General features: G+C 48.7%; 1 protein-coding gene across 4 annotated transcripts in view; it reads left to right on the forward strand.

Annotated features, from left to right (window-relative positions):
• The window catches only part of LOC108936667 (zinc finger protein 827-like), a 46,105-nt gene extending 24,503 nt beyond the window's left edge, over positions 1-21,602 (forward strand). The window contains exons 5-15 of one of the 4 annotated variants that reach the window (XM_029250566.1): positions 2,022-2,243; positions 5,433-5,666; positions 7,187-7,241; positions 7,339-7,439; positions 9,728-9,877; positions 11,097-11,229; positions 11,802-11,968; positions 14,711-14,923; positions 15,838-16,015; positions 18,541-18,591; positions 18,950-19,066. In XM_029250566.1, coding sequence (XP_029106399.1) covers positions 2,022-2,243; positions 5,433-5,666; positions 7,187-7,241; positions 7,339-7,439; positions 9,728-9,877; positions 11,097-11,229; positions 11,802-11,968; positions 14,711-14,923; positions 15,838-16,015; positions 18,541-18,589 — 1,502 coding nt within the window. In that variant the 3' untranslated portion in view covers positions 18,590-18,591; positions 18,950-19,066. Of the gene's footprint in view, positions 1-2,021; positions 2,244-5,432; positions 5,667-7,186; positions 7,242-7,338; positions 7,440-9,727; positions 9,878-11,096; positions 11,230-11,801; positions 11,969-14,710; positions 14,924-15,837; positions 16,016-18,540; positions 18,592-18,949 lie in introns of all 4 variants that reach the window. The other 3 variants (XM_029250567.1, XM_029250564.1, XM_029250565.1) reach the window with 3 other exon arrangements.
• Positions 21,603-21,847: the final 245 nt, after the last annotated feature.

Raw genomic sequence — 21,847 nt, forward strand, 5'->3', positions numbered from 1 at the left:
GTTTGAACTGGGGTCTTAACAGACCAGTAACAGGGGCAGCAAGTGGTGGTGTGGTTAGAAATGCTGCCTTTGGGCTCAGAGGACCCAGGTTTGAATCCCACATCCTGCTGTCGCACTCTCTCTGTGTCCAGAGGCATCTATCCCAGGCCCAGTGGGGCGTTGCCACACGCTTAGCACGTTGGCCAAAGGCCTCGCACAAGTGGGATGTGATAGATTAATTCAGCGCTAATTTCAGTGTGAGCGACGTCTGGGAAATGATTAGACTGCCTTTAGTTTGCACCCGCAGCTTCCCGCCAAGGGAAAATAGCATTAACCTGCACTGGTGATAAAATTGCTTGTCCCGCTAGCGCTGATAATTACTTAAGTACAGGGGCAGCAGGTGCCATTGTGATAAGACCTGCTCTTTGTACTCCAAGGACCCTGGTTTCAATCCCACCTCCTTCTGTAGCACTCTTGATCAAGGCACTTAACGTGAACTGATCCAGTACAAATTACCCTGCTGTATAAATTGGTAAATGACTGTAATTAGATACTTTGGAGAAAAGTGTCACATAAATAAAAGCAAACGTGTCCCTCCCATGGACACACTCCGTGCTGGACTCCAGTTGGACTCGGGTCGTGGGAAAGCAGCAGTGCCCCGGGGGGTTTTGAGCTCGCTATTATCAGGAGGTCGTACCATCTGCACCAGGCAGTCGCACACTTCCAGCACGCTACAGGTGCGAGGGCCTGGAACTCGTTCGCATTGCTGCGTTCACGAGGGAGATGGAGCACCGAATCCTCTGCCTGGAGGCTGCTCGTAAACGCCACGTCCTACTTTGAGTTGGACAGCAGAGTGTTTAGAAGGCTGTAAATTCACTGCTCTGGAGTAGTTCTGGTGCTGCTCGGTTCAGGGTGAGGTTGTTGGCTGCGTTCGATCTGTGAACTAACGGCTAAATTCCTTTTCTCCGCCGCTGTCACTTCCGCAATGGGGTTATAGCCCGTAATTTCACTTGCCGTGAACTGTGTGGAGCCCAGGACCTTCAGTTAATTCATTCGTTGCAGGTCTCTGAGGCAAGCTGCTGTTAAGAGGGAAATGAATATCTGTAGATAATCTGACCTGCGAATCCCACTGCTTTTTGGGACTGAGGTGCTGTATCCATAGATTGTTCTGAACATGCATTGGTTTGTCATTACAGTATGAGTCACTGCAGTATGAGTGGTTTCGTCAATCAAAGGATTCAGATGTATTTACCTCCCCATCTCTATCCGTTGACATCCTGTAACTGCCCGTAATGAGTTCAACACTCTGGTTATATCCTACAAGACCATCATAGCTTCTGTACCCCGACACCTACAGGACCTGATCACTGCCTACAGCCCAGCAAGAGTGCTGTGATCTTCCACCTTTGGCCACTTGGTCGTCCCACCCACAGGGGTCCAAAATCACAAGCTTTAGGGTCTCGGTTTTGATTTTGGTGTAGTGGAATGGGCTCCCTCTGTCCCTCAGAGCTGCTGAATCCCTTCCAAAGTTCCCTTCCAAGGATCAAGAACGATCTCAGAGCCACTTCTCTTTTGATCTCCTAATTGCTCCATAAACTTACATCACGCCATCGGTCGCAGTCACCTCTGTATCGGCTATCGATTCTACACACAACTATTCACGTAAAATTGTGGTATTGAACACACTGATTGCTTTGACAGTCACGTGTCTATATCTAAAGCTGTTCACCTGCTCTTCTTGCACTTTTGTTTAATCTGAGCTGCATGCTGCTTTGGAGAAAAGCGTCTGCGGGATTAATACATTTAAATGTCACTGGTGGAGTTGAAGTTAAATGCTGGTGACAGTTCTTTGCTCATTCAGTCAGTGGGTGTTGATGACCCACGTGACCGATGAAGGGTCTTGGGTCGCCCTGCCACCCGATGCCCCCCTATGGCTCTGGTCTTCTGGAGTTGGGTTGTGGGAATATGCGCCTGCTCTGCTATTCCTCCTAGCCAGTAGCACCCAGAGGAAACCAACCCCCTGCTTCTTGTCCCCCCTGCAGCTGCAAACCAGAAGGAGATCCAGAAGCCCCAGTTCTGTGCGAAGGAGGAGACCCGTCCGGAGGAGACGCCGAGCCCCCGGCTAACACAGGGCCAGCCCAGCTACACCTTCTGCCAGGAGGGCTCCCTAGGGCCCAGTTCCGAGAGCCCCCCAGCTGGCAGCGGACTGCTGAACCAAGACATCAACATGAAGGTGGCATCAGAGCTGCTGATGAAGCTCTCAGGTACACATCTGACACTCCAACACCCCCCAACGTGTCCTCTGCCAAGAACTGGAAGTAAAATGGGCAGCAGGTGGCACAGTGGTTAGAGCTGCTGCCTTGTACCTGAATGAACCAGCTTTGAATCCCATCTCCTGCTGTAGTACCCCTGATCAAGGTACTTGCCCTGAATTGATACCGTAAAATACCCTGCTATATAAATGGTTGAATCACTGCGAGTAGAGGAGTGTAAGATAAATGAATAAATAAATGTAAATGTGCTTGGAGATAGTTTAGAAGCTGCGGGATACCTGTGTGAGAGAACAGGAGGCATTGAGGGTGACTGGGAGCCAACATGAGTGACAGTTTCCGCCCTTGTTCTGTGTGTGTGTTTGTGTGTTTATATTCTCAGCACAGCTAACACAGGATTTATTATACTGCCTGAACACTTTCTGTCGCTGTGTGTTTTTTAAATGTGGCCCAGGTGTCCATTTCCTGTGAGTGACGGACTGTGTGTCCATGGATGGTGCATCACTGAGGAGGAGCTTCTGTCAGCTCCCTGAGGCCTTCAGGCTGCTCTCTGCACACACGCTGTGACTCTCATGCTCAGCCACACACACACACACACACACACACACACACACACACACGAGGTGGCTGATCACTCGTGTTTATTTATTAATTTGCACTGTTGCATCAGCACTGGCCATGGCATTTCCAGTGGGACCTCTGTGGGAGCCCCAGGGTTTTCTGGGATGTGTGTCACGCCTGCACCTGGGGACAGCCCACCCGGCCCTCTGACACACTCGGGCAAAAGGGGCCGCGGTGCCGAACCCTTTTCACCGTGCGGGGTTCGATTTACACCGAGAGTTGCTGCACCGATGTGTCACGTGTCCCTGGCCCCAGAGATCCTGCTGCTCCCCCCCCGGCCAAGGAATGTAAGCGCAGCATCTAATGAAATTCTGCCGCTGCTGAAAGGCGGCCAAAAGGGGCCCTGTGACGAAGGGCTGCAGCCCGCCATTTGCCCCGGAGTCGAGGCGACCGCTGCGTGACACGCCGGCGCCACAGCCAGCGCTTGGAAGTAGCTGAACTTTTGACCCATCGCTGGCGCCGCCCCCAGCGCTGAATGGATTGTCTGTGTGTCATACCGACGAGGAACCCGGGGCCTGTGGAGAGAGAGCGTTCACACCAAGAACCTACTGATTATTTGCACCTGTTTCCCAGCTGCGAGGTGGATCTCAACGGCTTCAACTGCCACAAATGGGCGGTAAAGTGGTTCAGAGAGCTCCATTCCAAGTCGAGATGCTGTGCCACCATGCATTGCTTTTTAATATATTTTATTGTGCAAAGTCTTTAAAAGAACAGACTTCCCCTACAGTCTGGACTGGGAGGGACAGCAGGTGGCGTAGTGCTTAGAGCTGCTGCCTTCCACAGGTAGACACCAGTTCAAGTCCCTCCTCCCAGAGGGACTTGGACCCCAGATCAAGGTGCATACCTTGAATTGATGCAGTAAAAATTACCCAGATGGATAAATGGGTAAATCGCTGTAAGTAGCTGAACAGTGTCTTTTTTTGGAGCAAAATGTCGGATAAAAAAAAAAATAAATCATCATAAAAAAATTATTAAAAAAACCAGTATTGTGGGGCCTCTCAAACAAAATCGACTAGCGTTCATGAGGAACAAAACTTGAAAGCTGTAAAACTGAGCCGTCGATGAGGCCGTCTGCGAATGGAATGGAGAGTTCATCTCGGTCACGGTAGCTGCTAATATGGGTAATTTAAGAGTTTCGGATGTTAATTTAGTTATGCGTTCAGCTACAGAAATATTCAGACTGCAGCTTCAAGTTTGGCGAAGAAATGTGTCGTTGGAGACAGCTACAGCACTAGTGTAAAGCAGACAAAAGGTGCAGTATTGGTGTAGAGTTCGGAGTGTCACCCGCTTTGACCGCACCTTGTTGGCCGTGTGCACCGTCCTCCACGGTGTCGCAACGAGGGCTGGACCATTTCGTGGGACTCGGCCCTGTGAACTTCGGGCTGGCGCTAGACGTGCCTTGCGGGACGCCCGAGTGAGCGTGGCTTTGAACGAGGGGCGCCTTTTGGTTGCGAGCGGTCGTCCGTAAGTGTGAACAGCCGATCTGGAGAACAGTGACGCTTGTGTGGTCGCATGGTCGGAGGGACCTCAAACAGACAGCTCTTCGAGCACTCAGGCGCTGCTGCAATTAGGATGTGTTTGTTCCCACCACCCCACACACACACACACACACACCAGCCCTGCCAGAAGTGGGCTGGGAGCCCGTGTCCCTCCGCTGACCCCAGACCGTGGTGCTCTCTGGCTACGGGCACCTTATTAAGTGATTAGCAGGCCGGCGGGTTGTCAGTGTGGTAGCCGAGCGATGGCAATGTGAGTCACGCAAAACAACGGGGTGCATGTCCCACCTCCCTGGACACATACCCCCCATCAGTGCCAGACCCACTCCTACGATTAATTACTGTAGCTGACGCTTTTCTCTGAAGCAGCGTACAGTTATACTGCATCACTTATGCAGCAGGGTAATTTTTACTGTACAGTTCAGGATTGGAACTTTGATTAGGGTACTGTAGCAGAAGGGTGGATGTGAACCTGCGTCCTCCAAGTCCAGAGACAGCAGCTCTGACCATTACGCCACCCGGTGAGAGCTCCTCGCCCTCTAGCTTTGGGCGAACTGTGGTTCGGACGTCACGCTGGGTGGCTCCTTTCGAAATCCGTTCTCTTTGGGAAAACAGATGGCATCTCGAGGGGGAGCTATTTTTAGTGCCAGGCTTGGTCTTGAGCCGATCTGAACGGAATGGAGAGTCGTGCCTCTCTTACCTGCGATCCTGGAAGCCCCCTTTGTCCAAAACTATAGCAGAAGTCTTTCTCGGGGTAGCTGCTTGTGGGCAATGAGTTTCATTTTCATTTTCGGTCGGAACTGAGGTTTTATCTTCCCGTGTCTGTTTTCTGCTGAATTTTAATGAGCCAGATGGAGTGTTTGGAGATCTGCACGTGTCAGTGTGTGCGTGCGCCTGCGTGTAGGCCTATGTGTGAACAGGCCTTGGCCATGTTTCTGCTTTCATGACACCCTCTTCCTGTCTTCCTGGGCTGGACAGGTACTCACCTGTCCGAGGAGGCACTCGGCAGGTCGCCTCTCTGTCCGCTGCAGACTCACGGAGTAGCTCTTGTGCCTCTGACCCGCAGAGAACAGCAAGGAGTCGAAGGCGGCGGCAGCGGAGGAAGAGCCCATGGAGGTGGAGCCCCCCGGCGACAGTCCGCCGGCCCCCTCTCGTCTGCTGGGCTTCAGCACTTTGCCCGGGTGCGAGACGAGCGAGCGGTCGTCTGGTCTCCCCGACGGCCTGCTTTGCCCCCAGAAGACGCTCTTCTCCCAGGACATATCGGTGAAGATGGCGTCCGAACTGCTGTTCAAGCTGTCAGGTAGGGTCGCCGTCATGCTCGCAGTGCCGCCTGTATCAGTGGCTCCTTCCTCACTGAGCTCATGGGCTAATTGATGGACTGTTACAGGTGTTTTACATGCTGGGGCATCTGGAAGAAAGGTTAGGGTGCAATTAATACACCTGCTTCTCATGTTTCTGACAACACAGCTTTGGATTTTTGCATCCATCCATCCATCCATCCCATTTACTATCAACTGGAAGAAAGGTTAGGGTGCCATGTTTCAAAGAGCGCAGTTATGTCTGCCTCTTGTTTTTCATGGTGTGAAACAGATGAGAAATGGCCATCGAGCAACTCGCTCCTTTCAAGGACCTTTGACAGGAGACGGGTTCTAACTGTGATTCTGAGCTCGACCCAGCTGTGGACAGAGTGGCCGCTAAGAAGCCGCCTGTCATTTTCAGCAGCAGCTGATTTAGTGTTTGTGCCCATCGGCGTGCATGGCGTTCTTCCTGTTTCTTGTTTCTTTTTTCCTCTGTTAGGGCCGGTAGTCCCTTTTATGCCACCAAACGTAAGTGTTTGTGTGTGTGTGTGGGGGGGTCAATGAAGGTGACACAATGTTTGCTCGAGTTTGGCGTTTTAAATTCCTATTAAAAGAAAGTGTGTTGTCTTGAGGGATTTATATTTTCTGTGAGGGTGGTCTGGCTGCCACCCCGTTATTATATTTACAATAAAAGCAGTTTTGTACTCCTCCACACTGTTCCCATTTTTTTAAAACCTCCAGCTTTGTGTGTGTTTTTTTTTTTTTTTCTCTCTCTCTTTATTCCTTTTGTATTCATTTTAATGAGGACATTTTTAGGGTTACATGTTTGGATCAAAGTGGTGTCTCATCATGCCGAGCAGCGAATAAACACCAGAGTTCATCTGAACCAAATACAGTGGGATCTAGAACCTAAGGCGTCAGTCGATGCAGCGGTGCATGCTGGGATGTAGATGTTGCATTGTTGGGATTTATTTCATAAGATTGTTTCGGTTCTTGATTTGGTTTGGATCAAATTTTTACCTGGATTGAATTTGTCATTCAATCAAATAGGCTTTAAGTTCAGTTTTTAAAAAGACACATCTGGGTGTTAGAAGGTGAGATGTAACGTTTATGCAAAATGCCTTGCATTTGAGCAGGCCTTGAATCGCTCTCCTGACCTTGGTTCGAAGGCGACCGCTGTCGTATGTGCAGCGTGTGAAGAGCGACGGAATGCGTTCCGTCGGGAGCGTTTTCAGTGCCTTCCTTTTCAGCCACTTTACCCGTCGTGCTGTTCGATCGTCATGACAACACAGAGGAAGCTGCTTCCTAGAACAGGCCTGCGACAGAGGCTTGACGGGCAAGCGTGACTACAGAGGAAAATTGATATTGGCTTCCAGTTGTTTCTCGCAGGGGGTCACAGGACTGGTGTCGTGTCCAAAGCCGAGTGGTATTGCTCTTATTGTTGCACCCCTGACCCCCGCATTGCCCTGCATTTTATCACTCTTCCGTTGACTTGTTGTGTTCCTCTGCTCATGTCTTTCAGAAAAAGTAAGCAAAGCTAAGAACGACAAGGTGAGCAATATGGTGGGTGTGGCCAGGTAAGCTGTTCACGAACAAACACAACTGTGATGTTGAAAAAATTTGTCACAATTAACTATAATTGTTATTAAAAATGATTTTGCATGTCTCTTCCAGACTGTACGCTGACGAGCGCTGCAGACAATCGCCGCTTACCTCAGGCTCCAATCCCCCGCTGCCCGGTGAGATCGGATCGTCCACCAGGGCGGCGCTGCAGGGTAGGAACCGCCCAGCTCTTGTATTGTACCCTGCTGTGCCACAGACTCCTGTCCTTTAGCACACACGTTACACTCCGGTTCGGAGAGAAGAGTTTTACTGAAGGTATCCCAGTGTGAGTAACGTTTTACGTACTGCTTTTTGGTTTCTGTCTTGCTGTTGGGTGTTGTGATGGTGTTTCAGTGGAGCAGGGTGTGTGTGTGTGTGTGTGTGTGTGTGTGTGTGTGTGTGTGTGTGTGTGTGTTTGTTTGTATAAGCCCAGCCGTCTGCCCCGTTGGGGTCTCGGCCCTCTCTCCAGTCAGCTCATATCTTACAATTCAATTCAATTTAGTTTATTTCTGTAGAGCGCTCTTCTCACGCAGTGACAAAGAGCACTTGAACACAGGCATAAGGCAAAGAAACAAACACATCAGACAATGAAACAAAGAAGACAGTTGACTACAAACTAGTTTAATGCATCATCATTGCTTTTACAAAGTTATAAGTATGCCTACTGGCCACAGAGCAAAGGATCAAAAACTCCCAACTGAAAGTGGAGGGGAAAAAAAAAAAAACCTCTGGGGGTCCAAGTGCCAGTGGCTGCCCACCCCTCCTGGCCATTCTAGGTTAAATAGGACTTCTAAATCAGTTTACTGGTGGTAATGGCATCGTTGCTGTAGGGTAGCTGGATTTCCCAGTTCAGCAAGTTACGTCTCGTCCATCATGACGGTTGGTCATCATCTTCATTCAAAAACAAAGAGAGTTAGGACACATGTCTCTAGAAGAGCCCTTATCCACATGGCATCATTTATATGTTTCTCACCTCCTTCCTGTAATTACCCTTAATGTTTGAGCCCCTCTGTATTGAGCAGCTCATTAACATGTTGGCACTTCTTCCAGAATAGCTCCAACTATTTTCTACCTATCGCAATGAGAGTTCAGTCACAGCCATCGTTTAAGGTAAATCTAATGTCATAGCAGACTGCCGTAATTATGTTATTACTGCTTATTCATTTAGCTCGGAGGACTCCAGGTGGCGCAGTGGTTTGTGGTCAGTGGCCTCTGCCTTTCAGAGGACCTTGGTTGGAATCCCAGCTCCAGGTACAGCACGTTTCATCAAGGTACTTACCCTGAAGTGATACAGTGAAAATTACCCTGCTGTATGAATGGGTAAAGCAGTGTAAGTAGCTTAAAATTTTAAGATGACATGGAGAAAAGCGTTTAAAAAATGCACTTTTCTCTCTGTAGTAATGAATCTGCATTTGAAATTGTGATATTTACCTTAATCGACGGCTGTGCTAGCGAACACGAGGATGTGTTTAGAAACGTCCATCGGAGCTACACGCTTCCCACTGACACAAGATGACATGAGCGCGGGCAGCTTTTACGGTTTCCGCCAGAAGTCACACAGCCTGCTCCGAATGACGGGATTATTGCTGGCGCTCGGACACCGTAGGACTGCAGCCGAAATGAGGCTCTTGGGCGTTGACGTGTTCGTGGGCCCGTTGACGTCGGCCTGTTGTGGCTCAGCGTCAAAGGCATGAGAGCTCGTCTGTAGGTGGAGATGTCAGGTGCTGCTACGCTTCTCTGGCATATTGTACGCTTTATTTTAGGAAGTGATAGCAGTTTTCTGTCTTGGGCTACTGATGGGAATTTACATTTTTTGTACAGTATGTGTACTCTGTGTGTGCGTGCGTGCGTGCGTGCGGGCTTTGTATTGATCTATGGGAGAAAGCCAAATGTATGTAAGGCAGCAGGTGCCATAGCTCCTATTATGCTCAGCTGTTACCTAGAGATCAAAAGACCTGGGTCCGAATCCGCACGCCTACCGTGGTTATCTTTGAGCAAGGCACTTACTCTGAATTTCTGTTAAAAACGCCCCCTTCTTGCGTTCTCTTGCATGCTTCAAATGATTATTTTTCCTTATTCATTCATTTGCTCATTTTTTTTCTACAAACGGGTCAATACTTGTAAGTAGCTTAACGCTGAGAATTGCTTTGGACAAGAAGGTCAGATAAGTGACAAAAGGCGTCACAATGTTGTGTAATTTCAAGTAGCCTCGCATCGCACAGGTGAGCTCTGTGTCAGGCTGTCGGTATAAACACGGCTCTCGCCCTGCACGCCGCATCTCGCCCTGTCCCCCGGTTGCATCGTAGGGCTGCACAGTGACAGGCTTTGGCCGACTGTGTCTTTCAATCGGAGGATGATCTCATCACACGGCGGCGCAGGCGATGGGGATGGACGGGTGCGATGGAGAGGGGATGCTCTTCGAACCCCCCAGGGACCGATGGCTGGGTTTGTCTCTCTGCAGCTGGCTGGGAGAAGCTGAGCGCGGAATGCGGCGGCGGTGGTGGCGGCACACCCCCGTGGAACCCGAGCGAGCAGCTGCACCCGTGCCACACGTGCGGGAAGGTGTTCGGCACCCGGCGCACCCTGTCGCAGCACCAGTGCCAACAGCCAGGTGAGTGGACCGGCGCTCAGGGTTTCAGCGAGACGCAAACACTCAAGGTTGTTCGGTGCGGATGTGTAAGCTAGACATTTGGCACCCTTGTTTATTTGATTTTTTCAGCTCATAAGTAAATAAGGTTCTCTAAACAGGATTAACCTTCCTTTAAGGAGATTATGCATGTGATTAGTCCTGATGAGAGAGCCACCCATCTCATTAGGACTCGCAAGGTTGGCGCTGTGGTTATAGTCTGGGGAGAAAACAAAAATGACAGCAAAACAGGATCACAAAATTTAGATTGAATAAAAAAGTAATAGGTTAGAGCCTGGACACAGTGTGGAGTGCAGAAGCCGGACTAATACCAACACACTTTGTAATACTTGCCGGGTTTTCGGTAAATGCTATTTGTTTGTTTATTATTGATAATTCATTTAGCTGGTGCTTTTTCCTGGAGTGGCTTACAGTGTGAGGTTTGAACACTAAGCTGCTTACAGTGATTTACCCATTTGTACAGCTAGGTACGTTTTACAGTGTCAATTCAGGGCAAGTAGCTTGACCAAGGGTACTACTGTGAGGGCAGACATCTGAATCCAGGTCTCTTGATTGTTAGGTGACACTCTAGCTGCTATACCACCTGCTGTTGCATAGCACTAGAAAGCTAAGTGCAGAAAAATTTAGAGAACTGGAGTGTGTCTGCACTCAGGTACAGACAGCATGTGGTGTAGTGCTGGAAGATGCTGTGTTTGGACTCAGAGGTTGCTGATTTGAATCCCGCTTCCTACCGTAGGAGCCGTATTCGAGGTACTTACCCTCACTTGTTTCCATAAAAAATACCGTTGTATGGGTAAATCACTGTAAGTAGCTTAACATTGTAAGCTGCTTTGGAGAAAAGGGTCAGATAAATAAATCTAAATGAAGATGAGCTCATCCTCTCCGGGGAATACTCTCCTAAGCCTTGCACCCAGTGATTCCGCAATAGGTTCCACAGCACTGCAACCCTGCTCAGGATAAGCAGTTACTGAGGATGGATGGATGGATGGATGGAGATTATATAAATAATTAATGTAAAAATGATACTCTCATTGTATGGGTTTGACCAGCATTTTCACAGCCATAGCAAAACGATGGAAGGGGCTCTTTGAAGGAGCACGGCAGGATGGTCCAGAGGTCCAGAACCTCCCAGATGGTGTTGGTGTTGCGATAGAGCCATGTGTCCCTGCGTGTGTCCCTGCAGGAGAGCGGAAGTACAAGTGCCACCTGTGTCCCTTCACGGCAAAGTGCGGTACAAGCCTCAGCCAGCACGCCAGCGTCCATGCAGCCGTCTCTGCCGAGGGTAGTGCCTGCGGCAGCTGGTCCTACTACTACAGGTTTGTCCTCTTTCTCTCTCTCTCACTCACACTCGCACACAGACAGATGCAGCCACACACCCTTTTCCACAGCCGTGAGTCCACAGCACCGGAGTCCAGAGGGAAAGTTCAGTCATGTCAGACAGGTTGCACTTTGAGAGACACTTTGCTCCACAAGAAGAGTTTGCCATACAAAAACATCTCATCACACGCCTGCAAAAAACGGAGCTGAGATTGGCTGGAGAGTGGCCTCCTCGAGGTACAGTACCAGTGTAAAGTTTGAGCACACTTTGGTAACAGCTGTGTGGGAGGAACTGTATAGGAGAGTGAGAGAAAAGCAGCACACAGGTGTCCTACATGTGTGTGAGCTGCTGCAGGAGAGCTGGGAAGACACAGCGCATCATCTCCTCACACTTCAGTGCCCACGTAGACAACTAGTTTACCGCAGGTGGACCCACACTTTACACCGGTACCGTAGGTAGGAGGGCTGCACCTGTTATGACGTTAGCGCCGAGTGGAGGCGAGCAAGTCGATGCCTCATTTCCTGCATCCTGACCAGAGGTCCACATCTTTCCGTGTGTGCGTCCCCGCAGCTGTCGCGTGTGTGGGATGGAGACGGAGCTCAGCGCGCAGCTCGCTGGGCACATGGCGCTGCACGGTGACAGCGAGCGCTGGATGTTCTCGCTCTGCTGCGGCTCTTGCGACTTCGCGTGCGGAGAGGAGGGCGAGATGAAGACGCACGTGCATGCCGAGCATGCAGGTGAGAGCGGCCCACGCTGCACGTCCCATCCCATCACACTGACTTCACACTGTTATGACACGGGAGCTGCGCAGGGGTGCAGAATCCCTGTCTTTAGCTCTCCGGTTGCTACTCCTCCAGGCATCCTTGCTGTTTTTTTTCCTCTTTGAAAAATACCAACATCCATCTGTCAATGACTGCTTATCCAGGGTCGTGGTGGTCCAGAGTCTATCCTAGAAGCATAGAGTGTGAGACAAGGTACACCCTGGAAAGGATGCCGGTCAATCACAGAGCAATCTCACACACACACACACACACACACACACACACACACGCATACAAAGTTCAGTTTAGAGTCACCAATGCACCTAAAACTCATGTCTTGCTGACTGTAGGAGGACACCACAACTTCTGGAGGAAACACACAAACACGGAGAGAACATGCAGACTGCACACAGAAAAAATCCGACACATTTGTATATGTACATGGCTTCGTCAAATGAATGTTTTCCAAAGAGATTATCTTACTTGCTGTTGAGGCTGGGTGTTATCTAAAATGAGAAATATCAGCAGGTGGTGTAATGGTTAAAGCTGCGCTCTTGCACTCAACGGACAGGTTTGAATCCCAGCTCCAGCTGTAGCAGCCTTGATCAAGGTACTTGCCCTGAATTACTCAAGTAAAAATTATCCATCTGTATAAAAGGGGTAAATCAGTGTATGTAGCTTAACATCATAAGTTGCTTTGGTGAGGAGCGACAGACAAATAAATAAATGTAAATAAACTCGTTCGGCAGCACATTCCTTCATTTGAGGGCCGTCTCATTGAGGTTGGTGTTTGAGCAGTACCTCCTACAGCTACATAGATGTGTCCCCGTTGCTGCCAGGATGCCTTGAAAAAGACTTGTTATTGTCCCTCCAACACCATCTTTACCGTGCCAGGAGTTCTTCGTTGTTCAGACAGTCGCTCCAAAAGAGACGAAACGCATTCATGAGATCTCTGTAATTCGATTAGTGTAGGAGAAGCCTGCAAATAAGAGCAGCAGAAAGGTGACGCTTGAGCAGACTTTCATTATTTTTCTGTGAGGAAGAAGTCTGTGGATCTTGAGTGTTGCAAGTGCATGTCAGTGACCTTGGAATTATTTCTGAATTGCGGTTGTGTGAAGTGGATGTGTAGAGTTAATAGTACGATTAATCTTGTCATTTCTGCTAATCTTCCTGTTCCCCAGTGTAGAGTTCGCCTCCGTTTACTAAACCTCACGAGAAACCAGGCTTCATTCAGTTTCAAAAATACAGTCGACTTCGACATGTTGAAAGGTGGAAACGCTTAATAGTTGCACTCACAGGTTGTCAGTTGGCCACTTGCATTTCCACAACCAGCCATTAGGTGGCAATAAAGAGTAAAGAGACTTCCTTCAAATCCCTTCCAGTGTTTACGACTTGTGTCCGGTGTTTGTGAGAGTCCGTGATCAATACCTAGATGAGGAATGTTGCACATGCTTATGGGATAAATGGGCATTAAATAATACATTGCAGTTTGTACGTACAGGACAGCTGGTAGCGTAGTGGTTAGAGTTGCCGCCTTTGGATCCAAGGCTCGTAGGTTTGCTCCATTAAAAATTACCTGCTGTATAAATGGGTAAATAATTGTAAGATCACAACTGTAATTATTGTAACTTTAACATTGTAAGTCACTTTGGAGAAAAGCGTCAGCTAAATGAGTAAATGTAAATAATTTGAAATTAGCTTGAAGTTCGAAAAAATTTTAAATCAGCATTTCTGAAAATTATGTTTGGTTATACTTTTGGAGAAGCTAACCTGTAAATAAACTTAGAGGCATTTGTATTATTAACTTTTTTGTGTGGATAATAAAGTAAGTTGAAAGTAATGAATATTGGAAACACTTGTAGGATGAATCAGTCAGCCATCTGGATTGATTAGGAGGTTGTGGAAGTAATGAATTTTTTTCAGCCCGTTTTAAATTACTTTTAATGTTGTTGTCTGAAATTGTAAAGAAAAAAATTTATTATTGCTTTATATGAGATTTTTACAGAACCTAACCTGTGAATAATTCAAGGGACCTCTGTAATAAGCCTTTATTGACTAAATTAGAGGCAAATGTGTCTTTGGCTTTACAAACAAATTCAGTGACAAGCACACTCCTAACCCTACTTGTGTGTTGAGGAACCAGTGAGCACAGATACCCCATTACGTTATTTGAATGCTGTGTTTTTACATATTTGTGCAAAGTCGATATAGATGTATCAACTTTAAAAGTTGCTACCCACTGTGGGCAGCATGATGGCACAGGGAGTTGCGCTGCTGTCTCACAGCCCCTGGGTGCTGCGAGAGGACATGAGTTCGATCCCCACTCAGTCCATGTGGAGTTTGTATATTCTCCCCGTGTCTGCGTGGGTTACTTCCGGGTGCTCCGGTTTCTTCCCACCCTCCAAAGACATGCTGTTCAGGTTCACCCAGAGTGTGTGAGTGACAGAGAGTGTGTTCCATTGGTGTATGGATGAGGGACCCGGTGTAAGTAGTGTATCTAGCAGTGTAAGTCACCACGATGAATAAGGTGTGTGGGCTCATAACACTACATAGAGTTCATTGGAAGTTGCTTTGGAGAAAAGCATGTGCTAAGTAAATAAATGTAAATGTAATGTAAGTTATTGGTCTGTGATATGCATCTAGAGGAAACATGACCTGTTACTCAGGAGTGTGTGATGGGTTTCATCGGTCCTCATTGTCTGCTCCTCTTGCGCCCAGTAGGTGTGAGCTGCAGGAGCCCACTGAGCGAGACCAAGAGCACCTCCTCATCCTTGTCGGCGCTCAGCGACTCGGTGAGCGGCTCTGAGAGTGGCGACATCCCACGCGCTAGCGACGAGCTCAAGGGCCTGCTGGCCACACCCTCGTCCATGGCGAGCCGGTCCAGTTCCAACAGCCACTCTGGATCAGGGACCGAAGAAAACTTGGAGAAAGGTACCAAGCTCATGTTTCTGTCCTAGGACATGTGCTCTATGTAACATCATGGTTACTCTGTAGTCCCAGGAGAGGCCCTGCTGTTGTACCTTTGAGATGGTAATTAATCTTTGCAGGTGGGCAGCAAGTGCCATAGTGGTTAGAGCCAGCACTTTACAGGACCCAGGTTCGACTCCTTGCCATAGTACCTCTGGTCATGGTACTTCATTGAATTTACACAGTAAAAATTACCCAACTGTATAAATTGCTAAAACATTGGAAATAGCTAAACTTTGTAGAAGAGGTTAAGTTTTAAAAAAAAAAAAAAAAAAAAATGTTACAGTTGACGAAGAAAGCTGTGTAAAGGTGTGTCATAAGTTGCTTAGACAAAATTCAAAACAGGATTAGAATAATTGTGTGTGTGTGTGTGTCTAGAAAGTCTCTCTCAAAGGGACAGCGAAGTGGGAAATAAAATGGTTCTTATGTCAATATTTTATGTCTGATTACCTGTGAATATGTTGAGTGACTGATGAGACACAAACTGGCCATGTCCCTTGGTACAGCCAAAATAACAACCGGAATGGGGCAGTCTGTCACCGCTATAAACAATGCGAGCATCTATCCCAGCCAGGCTCATATCTGTTCCATCACTGGAGTGGATTTTAATTGGGTGGGTCCTTAACCGCATCTGCGAGCACTTAGCCTAATACACCAGAACCTTGGATCCCCAAAGCTTTTTATTTACTCACTTAGCGGAGGGTGTATGGAGCACCATATGACAAGGTAAAAAATGTAACCGTCATTAATGCATGCGACTGGCAGCGCAGCACCGCTTCTTCCCGATATCGCACCTTGTGCATTGCATTGTGGGACGCGACACGCTTCCTTTCCTGAAGAGACGCCTGTGAAACCCCCCATTTTCCCCCTCGCTGCAGGCTTCGAGTGTGTTTTCTGCAACTTTGCGTGCAAGACCCGGGCGATGTACGAGAGGCACCTGCAGGTCCACCTCCTCGCGCGCATCTTCGAGTGTGACATCTGCCACACGTTCGCCAAGAGCCCCGAGCAGCTGCTGGAGCACAAGAAGAGCCACGCCGTCGCCGCCGCAGGGCTCAAGTAAGGAAAGCAAGTACAGCGGCCGCTCCTTCTTCATCTGCCTACACCTCCTCCATACCCACCTACCCAACTTCTCCACCTGACAACAGCTGCACCACACCCACCGACCAGCTTCCCTACCCATAATCCTTCTCCGTCTAATTGCAGTGATCCCTCTCCGGCAGCGCCCTGCCACACCCACTGGCCCAGCCCCCTCAGGTTTCCACCCACCTAATCTGCCTACTGTCAACTCAGCTGTATCCAGTTCCTTCTCCTCTACACTCATCTGCCCACATTTCCACTTACATTCTGCCCACCTTGGCTTTTATATACCCACCGTACCCATCCACCTCAGCAGTCCATTCATCTGTGCAGCCCCATCCTGTGTCCATGCTGCCACCAATCTCGCCCCCACTTACCTCCATCTCTGCACTGTAACCACACCCACTTACTCGGTTCCTGCTTTACTGCTCTGTCCACGCACACACCACGTCCATATACCCACCCTAGTCATCTGTAAACCCCCACTTTGTCCATCTGTGCATCGCAACAATGCCCAGCTACCCATGCTGCCCTGTCTACCACCCTGTCTCGGTGCCCCCCCCCCCCCCCCCCCCCCCCCCCACACACACACACACACACACACACACACACACACACACACACACACACAATCAGGGTAGCATTTGTGACCTCTCTAACTAGTAACAAGTGTATTGTGTTATGTTTAAATGTAATATTCATTCAGTAATTTAATTAATTAATTTTCCTATTAGTTGTTTGATTCACTGCATGCTGTTTGGTTGTCTAGGTGTCTGCTTTCTTCTGTGTGTGAAATATAGATTTATTTTCACAAATTCCCATTAGAGCAGAGATACGTACCCACACCGCTAAAGCTGGCCAAGAAGCTGGTAAATTACAGTGCCCGGTCTCGCATAAAACGTCCTACACCAGGAGCATAATGAGGAGTCCAAGTATACAAAAATACTTCTGTCCGCTTGAGCACAAAGCTTCCCCCCCCCCCCGCCCCCCCTTCTCATCCAAACAAATTTTAAACAATTCATCAAACCCAAGTTGTTTTGTTTTTCTGCTTTTTTGTCCACAGATGTCCTTCCATTTATGTTAATTAGCAGGACCTTCCAACACCAGTAACACGCTGTCATCACCATTTTTCACAGCAGACCTTGTGGGACAGACATGTTGCAAATGCCTCCAAGGAACCAATTTGGAGGATAGTTCTGTTTCAAAAAAAAATCTTGTGAAGATGTATTTTATAGGGTTTCTCAATGGCTCAGCTGGTAAATGTGCTCTTCCCAAGTGCAGACTGGGTCCAGTAAGCCAAGCGTCGCCAGTTCCAGTTGGGCTGTGCCATTAGCCAACTGTGCAGACAGCTATACGGTGGAACTGGGAATGAGCGACAGAGAAAATCAGGATAAACTGGATCATACCAGAAGCGAGATGGTTCCATAAAAGCAAAGATATCTAAATGGGAGGAAGGCTGAGTAACTGCTACAAATGGTTTGCTGTTTTAGAACTACATTTAGTCTGAGGTTTCTTTTTCCTCAACATTCTTGTCTTTTGGGTATCGATGGCTATGACAGGACATGATAGGTTTCGGTCATTAACATCCCAGTTGCTAGTATTTTTAATTCAATTCGCAAGCTGCAGCTGAAAAAAAAATCGTTTGCTGAGCCCAGTGGACCCAGCAGGCAGCAGCACCAAGTGCTTCCTCCGGCAGAACTTTTATTCCATATATATTAACTAGTACTGTCCGTGTTCCCTCCCAAAAGTGTCCACGCAGCACTGCAGTGTTTGTTTTTAATTCTTGTCTCTGACTTGGCTGTGCTGGATACACCAGCAACACCAGACTGCAGTCTCTCCGGCACTGGGGGCTGCTGGCATCAATCTGTGGGCACAGAGATGGGTGGATGGATGGATGGATGGATGGATGAACGGACGGACTGGTAGATGAATAGGTAGGGAGGTAGGGCAATTGCTCACAGGTACAGCAGCTCATACACACACTGCATCAGCTATATAAGACAGGTACAGAGAAGGCAAACGGTAGATTTGCAGACTGAGAAGAAAAGTGGAAGCAGCACTGGGGCTGTTCAGCACCCGACATCAGCCTTTTTCTGTGTGGTCGCCCTCTCCGTCAGCTGCTTGACCCACTTGGCTCTACTGCTGTTAGTAAATTGTCGTCGATGCGACTCGGGGGTGGTTCGTCCCCCGTGGTTATGAGGGGGTTGGGGCAAACGGTCAGTGCTGGGGTTCATTGATTCTTTGCCCAAATGGTGCCAGGGCTCATTTCATCAAGTCTGTTGTTCCTCTGATGCTTCAAGGGCGGTTTTTCCAGGGAGGTGCAGGATAGTCTTTATCGAAGGGATTAGAGGTGTGATCTGTGGGGTGGACCTGCAGGCCAGTGGGGCACTTCTCTAGGTACAGAGGGGTGGTAAAGCCGCATTAACCTTGGTAAGGCCACACGGGAGCTGGCAGCAGGAGAGGGGGGTCTCATCATTGGTTTCTCAGGTGATTCTGTTCTGCAGGGTTTGTGAAGCGCTTTGGGCTCCTGAGCAGATGAAAGGTGCTATTTAAATGTAAGTGCCATTCATTTATTCATTTACCTACACATTAATCCTGTCTGAGCTTCAGTTAACTGCCGCACAAGCTCAAACACACACATACACGTACACACACACACCTACACACACACACACACTCACACACACACACGTACATACAAACATACACATATAAATATGCAGGAAAAGGCGACCCTTTTCCTTGGTCAGTCTGTCCGTGTCTCCGGTTCCACCAGTTACCCCTTCTTCCGTCTCGCAGGATGTGTTTCAAATGGAGTGCCGTGTGTAAGCCGTGTTAAGCCTGTCTTCCTGTGCGTGTGCTTGTGTGTGCGTGTGTGTGTGTGCATGTGCGTGTGTGTGTGTGCGCGGCCAGGTGCCCCGTCTGCACATTCACCACCAGCCAGCTGACCTTCATGGAGATCCACCTGGCGACACACAGGCCGGACGGCCATCTCCGCTGCGGCCACCTCGCCGAGAGCTCATCCTGCGAGCGCCTACAGCGCAGGAACAACGGCGGCCCGCGCAGGAGGGCGAGGCACACGACACGGGATACCCTGCACCGCCCCGACCGGGCCTTTGCCACCACGCACTCCTTGGCTTTCAGCCGCCACGTGCGGCGTCACCACGGCGACAGGCTCGCCACGAAAAGCGGGCTTCCCGCTTCCCACGCCCTGCGCTCCGTCGCCCTGTCTGTCAGCGAGAAGCAGCTGTGCGCGGGGGCTGTGCCGGCCTCGTGCTACCTCTCTGCCAGGGACTCCTCCTCCTCGTCATCCTCATCCTCCTCCTTTTACACATGCTACGAGAAGTACAGGAACTTGGAGGCAGCCCACCTGATCCCCCTCACCACCCTTTTCTCCCTGGACCAGTTTACAGGAGTGGATGTGTTCCACTCAACCTCCTCGCTTGGCCCCACCTCCTGCTGTTCCTCCCCATCCCACCCCCTGTCACCCACATCGCTTAAGCATTCCTTCCTGGCCTACCTGGGGCTGACGGAGCGGGCCAAGGTCGTGTAGGGGCCCCGCGCCTAGTCGCGCCCGCTCCCGGACTGGGGTCGTCACCCACTGTGCTCCCAGGCACTCGGACCCTAACAAAGCCAACATAACATGCTGGATAGAAAAATAGTCAAGGTACATAAAAATTCACATTTATAAATGTATAAAAAAGCTATAAATATGTGCTTAACGCATTTATATCAGAGCTGCTTTTCTCCTCCACTATATCAATGAATATATGATATATATTTTTCTTTTTTGTTACCTGTCTTTCAAAGTCTGAATGAGCCACTGCGTTTACTGAAAACGAACGGCTTAGGAAAAGAAGAAGGAGAAGAAGCAAATGTATAAGCGCTATGTGTTTCTGTGCGTTCGTCTTTCTGGAAGCATTAGGATGCATGCTCGCATATGTGTTCCAATAGTTTTGGTGTGATTATTGATATGGGCTTAATATACAAAACGTCCCACAAGTATATTTAACGCTCCAAAGATTGGATCTTTACACACAAAGTGAACAAATTTTCAAATTTCTTTCTAATAAGTCCCAGTCTACGCAGGGCATAATTTGGCATTCAGTTCATCTGCGCGTGACCGCACTTCGGGTGACCGGACAGTCCACTGCATCATAGTATTATTTTTCAGATATTTTCCAAAATATTAAAAAAAAAAAAAAAATGTCGGGGGGGGGTTGGTTAGTTAATCAGGAAAATTAAACCAGGATGTTGACCAAAAAAAATTTATAGCATACAATGTTTTACAAGTACGTAACGTAAAAGATGGTTTTTTTTTTTTTTTTTTTTTTTTTTTTTTTAATAGAAATGCAGAGTTATGCTTTGCTCCAGCCTCCTCCCTCTCCTTAAGGTAATCGGTCATCTTTCTCCGCGGCGATGATTTGCAAACGTACGACTCAACGCTCAAAATATGTTAAAATGTATTTAAAATTGTTAAAATTAAGAATTTTGCGTACATGATGCAAGATTACCATCTGATGAGAAAGATTTTAAAAATCGCGTACACGATGCATTGCGATGAGCGGTCTGTCCCGTGAGGTCACGTGGGGGTGAACTGCCTGCTGTGTTTTTGAGGGTTCTCAGGCAGGTCCTCTATCTGACAGCAGCCTGGAACCGCCCGGAGAGGCGGAGCTCCACTTTGTTTACAGATGCGGGCGTCTCGCTGACCGAGCTCATGTCTTCTTCCCACGGAGACATTCCTGGGTTCAATTGGAGCATCGGGTCCCGCTCGTGCTACGGTCGCTTACGGAAGCCGGGCGTTCCGAGGTCCGTCGGTACACCGCGGCCTCCAAGGGTGGTGCTCCAGGTGACGGTGCGTAGCCCTCGGAAACACGCTTCCTTTACCAGTAGGTCACCCGTGGGCCCGCTGCACGTACCTAGTTGGTCGAAGCAAATAGGGCTGGGTGTCGCCGGACAGAGTGCCTAAAGGTCACGCGTCCGCCGCAGCCGTGACTGCGGACCGCCGTCATTCGGAGAGAGCGGGGCTCGGCCCGCGGGGGGCGTCGGGAGGCCGTTTCCGCTCGCGGCGTGTTGCCGACCGGGGCGTCGCCGCAGGGTACAACAGCGGTGCTCCTTGGAGCCTTTGTACATTACTGTACTATATTGACTTGAATGAATGTACTGGTGACACAGAGTCGGGTTATCCGGTGGCCTTCTTTTTCTTTTTCTTTGTGATGGCGGCTTAAAAGAACGACATTCATGGAGAACGCGTGTCGAAAAGGGGCAGATGCAATGACTAAGTGGCCGTTCCCGGTAGCTGTGGGTTAGCTGTAGCTGTATGGGTTCTTACTTCTTACTCCGTGGGCAAGCTTGGTACTGCCCTCGTTATTATTATTATTATTATTATTATTGTTGTTGTTATTATTTTTATTATTACTCTTGCTTGGTTCAGAACCATAACTGAATTGTCTTCATGTTTAAGAACATGAAAAGCACTTATTTTTTTCCCTGTGCGTTCATTATTAGTCCGTGCTGTTAGGAGGGGTGTAAACCCTGACAGTATGGTGGCCAGATGCACCGTGAACGTGATCCGACACATGTAGTAAAGCAAAAATTAGTGCAAAGATTTTGAATTTATTACAAGACTGCCAGACTCATTGTACTTGTGGATAAGGGACCATATTTTTTACTTAGTTTTTTTAACCACGTACATGAGCAAAGGCGAGTAGCTCTATTAGTATCGTTCTATTATTACATCCGTGCTACTCATATTGTTCCCCGATTCGATTACCGCGTTGCCTGTTCCCATAACGATCACGCACTGAAGAT

This window comes from Scleropages formosus, chromosome 3, assembly GCF_900964775.1.
Source record: "Scleropages formosus chromosome 3, fSclFor1.1, whole genome shotgun sequence".
Lineage (NCBI taxonomy): Eukaryota > Metazoa > Chordata > Actinopteri > Osteoglossiformes > Osteoglossidae > Scleropages > Scleropages formosus.